The sequence below is a fragment of the Clavelina lepadiformis genome, chromosome 4 (assembly GCF_947623445.1).
Source record: "Clavelina lepadiformis chromosome 4, kaClaLepa1.1, whole genome shotgun sequence".
Classification (NCBI taxonomy): domain Eukaryota; kingdom Metazoa; phylum Chordata; class Ascidiacea; order Aplousobranchia; family Clavelinidae; genus Clavelina; species Clavelina lepadiformis.
Window position 1 is genome coordinate 15,493,897 of NC_135243.1, and position 6,568 is coordinate 15,500,464.

At 36.9% G+C, this 6,568-nt stretch overlaps 1 protein-coding gene across 1 annotated transcript in view; it reads left to right on the top strand.

Moving 5' to 3' along the window:
* The window catches only part of LOC143452618 (DNA-dependent protein kinase catalytic subunit-like), a 62,824-nt gene extending 59,739 nt beyond the window's left edge, over positions 1-3,085 (top strand). Inside the window, exons 80-83 of the mRNA XM_076953659.1 lie at positions 1,150-1,351; positions 1,506-1,697; positions 1,837-1,979; positions 2,611-3,085. Of these exons, the coding sequence (XP_076809774.1) occupies positions 1,150-1,351; positions 1,506-1,697; positions 1,837-1,979; positions 2,611-2,815 (742 nt within the window). The 3' untranslated portion in view covers positions 2,816-3,085. The remainder of the gene's footprint in view (positions 1-1,149; positions 1,352-1,505; positions 1,698-1,836; positions 1,980-2,610) is intronic.
* The last annotated feature ends 3,483 nt before the right edge of the window (positions 3,086-6,568 follow it).

Below are 6,568 nucleotides of genomic sequence, written 5' to 3' on the forward strand. Positions count from 1 at the left end.
TTTATGCATAAATATTCAATTTGTTCATAACAATAGTCTATAAAGTCTTGAATAAAAATGAAGTAAACCATTTAAATTAACGTTTACCCAGTTGCTTATTTGGTTACTTCGTGAACGTAATCTCTTCAACCCTGTCTATCAAGCACACTGGTATGTAATTTCGAATGGCAAGAATGTGTAAGGTGCCTTATACTGTATGTCTAACAACTAATGTCCTGAGGAAAATGGTCTCACAGTCTTGTTTTAATGCTTGGCTTTTATTCTTGTAGAAGTTAGGCATTGTGCTATGCCTCTATCCTACAAAAAATAAACCTGAAATACTAACATGCCTTTTGGCACATTGTATAAAATCCGATCTTGTTGGATGGTTAGGCCAAAGTATAGGCAATTCCGGGGGCTGGGGTTTATCCAGGTGTCATTTATCCACTCGTCCCTCACTTAATTTAACGAATATATCTTGGAGCCGTTAGAGGAGGAGTTCTCTCTGCTGATATTGTTCACTCTGGTGAAATTTCAAGCCCAACTTTCCTGATTTTATCATCAAATAACTTGACACAGGGTTCGGTCAGATTACAGTGGAGGGTCGGAGTCTATCAGCAAACCATCCTGTATAATCTTGTTAAGTTTAAAGTGTAGGTAACACTGAAAGTGGAGATAAGTTGCTAACCTGAGGGGTGCTCCGGTAGTGTCCTAGTTGGTATTTTACCGCACTTAAATCAATTAGCGTATTACGTGTATAGTATCTAGTTGTCCATAGCCTGGCTAAAATCAGATACAAATATCTTCTGAAATAATTTAAACTGTTAATAAAGCTTTGTTGAATTTCATACTAAAAACGCGTGCTCTAGTAACCAAAATTGCCGGCTCCCGATAAGTGGTAAGCTAATGCTGAGGGGAGAACGCCATACAGAACTGTTAAGTTGAGTTTTTGTTTTAGACTTGTGAGGTATTTCAGTTCGAGTATTGATCAGCAGTCAAGTGAAGGTCTAAGATCACCATCAACTCATTTTTTAAATGTTGCTTGATATAGTTTAGGATTTGAGATTTCTGTCCTGTTCTTTTCGTAATGTTTGATTACATTTTTTGTTTTGGTATAATCAATGTTAATAAAAAGGAGGTATTTTTCCAGCTTGAGATATTTGTTTACAGAGCTGCTTACATGAGGTTGTCTGCTTCTCCAGAAGCTTTTTTTACACTTCGAAAGCATTTTACTGCATCTTATGGCACTATGTGCATCTCCCACTGGTTACTTGGTATCGGTGATCGCCATACATCTAACTTCCTCATATCACTTGATACCGGTTACGTGGTTGGAATTGACTTTGGACACGCGTTTGGTACTGGAACAGAGGTACGTTATACGGAATGTCTTGCGTCAATGTGATTTTCTGTAGACATTAATAGGCTTCAAGCGGTTTCCTGCAATCGGTCCACAGTCGAAAAAACAATGCTGAATTCAATCACATTTTGCAAAGTTGTATATTTGTATTTCAAATTTAACACAGATGCTTCCTGTTCCGGAACTTATCCCCTTCCGTTTAACCAGGCAGTTGGTTAATGTACTTGCTCCACATCCAATCAAGCAAGGAGAACTCCGGCAAATAATGGTATACTGCATGTCAGCTCTACGGTCCCAGCAAGGAATTCTTCTTCCACTTTTGGATGTTTTCATCAAGGACCCATCCGTTGACTGGAATGTAGGGAAGCTTTGATTATCTTAAATAAATGTTGTTTATCGTTGATGTAATGCTGCTTTCATATTTGTTAAGTCATATTTTTTCTAATAGAGTTCTTGGCTGCAATTGCGTTAGCACTTTAAAAGTCATTAATTTTTAGCGATTTGCGAAAAAAAGTCGGTCAATGGAGGTTGAAAGTCACCAGAGAGGTTCGAAAGTGTCTGATAGGATATGGTTTGCTCAGCGAAAAATGAGGATCGTGAAAAATAAACTACTTGGTGGAAATCCTTCAGCTATTACTTGGTAAATTATTTCTGAAGATCATTATGTTTGTTTAGCTAATTCACGTGGGCGGGTATTTCTATACGTGAAGCAATTGTGGACGATTACTGTAGTTTTTCAATGTTTGAGTTGAATTGTTGTGCCATAATTATTTCTGTTAAACCTATGCAGAGTAACTTTTTGTTTAATGATATTAACTGGAAGCACTCCTTAGCTCCTTGTTAAGCAGTCGATAACCACCTAAAAATGGTATAATAAAACCTTTGTTTTTTATGTGGGTGATTACTCAAAAAATCCCGCATGTGGATTTCTGATAGTCTGCATATGATTTTAGTTTGCCCTTAACACTTTATGAAATTATATCTCACATTCCTGCTGGAGAGGCTCAAAATCAACTCTAGAATTAGAATAAATTGCTAATGTTATCTGTTTTCCTGGAAATATTTACCTACCTAAGACCTGAAACTTTCAAATACCCGCCATATCGCTTTCTGGTCGGTTTCACCTTTTTTTTGATGAATTTAGAAAAGCCTGGCAAAATTACAGAGAACTTAGTTTTAAGTGGTTGACGGCTTCTTAACGTTTATTTCATTAGTTGGTATGCTTCTTGTTATATAAATCACAAGTGCATTTATTTATTAAAATATTTTAGCGACGAAATCAAGCACAATTTCCATGTTTCGTCCTTTCTGAAACATTATTGCTCCGTCGCGAATGGTGATGCTTCACGTAATCGAAGAGCAATGGAACCCAACAATGATCTCAGCGTAGATGTCCAAGTTGATTGCTTGATCGACCAAGCAACGGACCCAAACATCCTGGGAAGAATGTGGAGAGGATGGAACTCATGGCTTTGATCATTTATTATAAACTAGATAGAGTATTGCTTGTACAAAATCAGACATTGCCCGCAGGTCTGTATCTTAGTGTAGCCAAGCGGGGCTTGACTCCCGTCAAGCTAATGTGTTTAGAGTAGTTTGTGAGTATTTTCGTTCAACAACTGTTGTTCGGCCTCCTCTAATGCCCGGGTTTAGAAATTTCGTACTTCGTCTTTTTCATAGTGCAAATGTAACAACCGCACTGTTTCTATTCGTGCTATATTAAAATAATACAACAATTTTGCATAACTTTTGTTTTTGGCCTTGGGCAATACATGAACGACACTTGCTCCTGATTAACACTTCCAAATTCGGGCAGTAGCCTACAATATAAAAAAATTAAAAATCACTTGTATTAATCAGAAATTGCACAACAACCAGCTAAGTGATGCTCGGTCTATGAGGAATTATCGTGCAAAGACTTTCCTCGGTTCGAAGATAAAGATTATGATGATAACAAGTCGTTTGGTGCATAAGAACAAGATCCATGTTTGCGCGGATGTCCCTGACATGTTGAAAAGTCCTCGTAGTGGCGTAGCTTGACTCGGTCCTTGTGTGTTTAGTTTACAGCGTAAATCATTAATTGAGCTGACTAGGAGTGTCGGAAATGCTCCTGAAAATTCGGTTGGCAAAAATCGCATTCTGCTTTGAAAGGATCCGGATGCAACGTGAGAAGGAAAGGTTTCACCCATTGATTTTGGGCCTGGGCCTATGCCAACGTCTTTCGTGAAAAACAACAAGTGCTATATGACATTGTCATTTTGGTAAACAGTAAATGACGGTAGCCTACTTTCTGTTTTGCACTTGGTATTGTGGTATAGTAGTAGGCCTATAGCGATTTCGGGGACTATATTCAGGTGGCGTCAAACACGAATAAATGCCATAAAATTTTTCTTTGTTTTATTATACAGTGAATTTACTGAAAGACTGATTACTCGAAAAATCCTCCATGGGGCTCTCTGAAATTTTGCATGTTTATTTAGTAGCCTATGCTTTGGACTACCATTCCATAAAATGCCATCAAAAAACCATGATTCAAACTTTTTTACAGCGGCGCAAAATAAACACTAGAATTTTTGGCCTAAAAACCCAATTTTAGCTGCTTTCATGCTAATTTTTAGCATAATTCTGCATGCAACCTGGGACATTGAAGCACGCCATATGCTAGGGTAATTCCCAGGCTAGAAAACAGCTCCAACCATGCTGCAGTCTGATTGGTCTAAACATGTTTTTTAAAGCCCTTCGTGGAACGTCCAACAAATTCATAAAGATCTTAGTTTTAGGTGTTTGACGCTTCTTTAACGTATTGGAATTACCTAAACCCAACGACTTTAATTGTCCTTTAGAACTATTTTTGAGTTTGTTGTTTATGCTATCACTTATCGTTTCTTCTATAAGCCAGCACAACATTCGTAGAAGTTGTGATGATATTATAAAATTGCTTGCAAATCGAATGCTGCATAGAATACTTGTTTATGGAAATCGGCAAAGCAAAGCATTGCGTTACGTAATCGATTCCTCTCTGCTTATCGTATTAAGTCGTGACAAAAATGTCGTGCATGCCTGCTTTGCGTGTGTTGTTATTCATAGTTGTTCAATGCGTTACAGTCTACGAAGTTAACCATAGAAAGTGGTCGACTTTATTGTGTAGCTGTCACAATGTCTTATTTAATGTAATCGTTTAAACAAGAAACAATATAACCAGTTTATACAGTTGTCATGGTATACAATTGATTCTAAGATTAAGAGAAGCGAAACAACGACCTGAGACTCATTTCACTTCGAGGACATTAAGCAATTCTACAGACAAACATTGTAATTGAAGTGATCGTCCTTACAGGATAAGGAACGATAAACAATCATTTCATTACAAAGTCCAATTCTTATATTCCAAAATGTATTCGTACTATAATTACATATTAAAGAAATCATGTACCATTTCCCAAAACATACTTTTTATAAGAGAGCATTCCGTAGAGCGATTAAACTCAAACCTTTTCTTTTTATCGCTTTATGCTATAGCCTATTAGATAAGGCCACCAGTTCAACGTCATATAAATAAATGTCACAAAATATTTCATTTTTAACCACTACAATTTGACAAAGCTGTGTCAACAAGAAGACGTGCTGAGAATGAGACGTGTAAATTCCTAAAACGCTTAAGATTAGGCTACTACAAGTAGTTCCCAGAACCACATTCATTGTTTTAAAATCCACTAAACTATTTCACGTTTTTAAGAGCTGACTTGTAGCTGATCTGACATATAACAACGTAAAACTGTACACGAATGTTTGAATGATATGACCCTACTCAAAGACTATTCAACTATCTTAATAATATACACAATTTGTAATTCAATCCGTCACTACATCTGCTACAGTGGCATAGACGTTTCGGTAGTTCTTGATTGCTGAGCAAAAGTACAAACACCGAAACGTATGGTGATAAAATGTTTTCCATTGCTGCTACCAGGACCTGGATTGATCTACTTTGAGCAATACGTGCGGATGCGAAAAATATAGACTCTTTTCTTGCAACGTTTGGCTGTTCTTAATCTTTTTTTTTGGACTTGTTTTTATCTGTTGACCGTGAAACCGCCTATTATAAGTTAATGTTGTCTGAACTGAACTGAAAATATATACATAATAAAGAGAAAAACAGGTGCTGGAATACAGATTTACATAGTGCATAATTACAATTGTCACATAATGCCATGCAAGCGTGATAATGAAGAAATACAACTTTTTAATTTTTTTATAAAAAATTGTCTTATTTTCCAAAAGTTTCAAATTATTAGGCAGAGCATTCCAAATTTTTGGTCCCATATATCGAATAGTTTGTTGGGTTAAGGATTTACTGTAGAAAGGAAGGCAAAAATTGTTTTGATTTCTTAGCGAATTGGCATATCTTGATGAATATATTTGGAAACATCTGAAAATAATGAAGGAAATAGTGGATGCTTGGCATTGAACATGGTGGTGCATATTTCATTTTCAAATTAGCTGTTTATAGATTAAAAATTGCAGTCCTTCAAGGTATTTGAATAAACATTGGTTTTATAACCACATGTTAGTGATAGAACTAACCCCGTGTGGAAAGGTTTACCTCAATAAAATTGACGCTGAAAATAAGGCCTTGCGGTAGGGATACCGCAATAAATCGACAGCATCCAGGCTTACCTAAGAAATTTGCATGACATGCACTTTTTATGCCGGTTTCATAAATGGGGGCTTACCTTATGAGTTTTGATTTTAGCGCTGAAAAATATAATCAAGCAGGGCTGGCTCCGCTACTGAATGAATCTTGCATTGCGACTAGGCTAGAAACAATAAGCTTAGCGTTGTCTCTATCCTTGGTGATTCAAGTACATTTTACTATTGATCATCGTTCATCACAACGAACTTGACCAATCAAGCATCCTTCGGCGTAGTAGCAGAATGGTTAGTGCGCTGGGAATAATGTGGCCGTGTTTAATACCAGTGAGCCCTACGTTTGCTTTCAATGCGCCAGATAAATAGGCACGACGCAATCCGCGAGTAGTCAATGAACGGTCGAAAATGAACGATTTTTGCGTAAGGGTCCATGGACACTTTCACTCAAATGGTCGTTTTCGGTTAATCTTCCATGGACGGCTTTTGAAATAGGCTTAAATCAGCCGTTTTGAAAACAAAGCGTCCATTGATGGTTTTTAGGATAAGTTTAAATCAGTGGTTTATGGATTGTCTATGAAT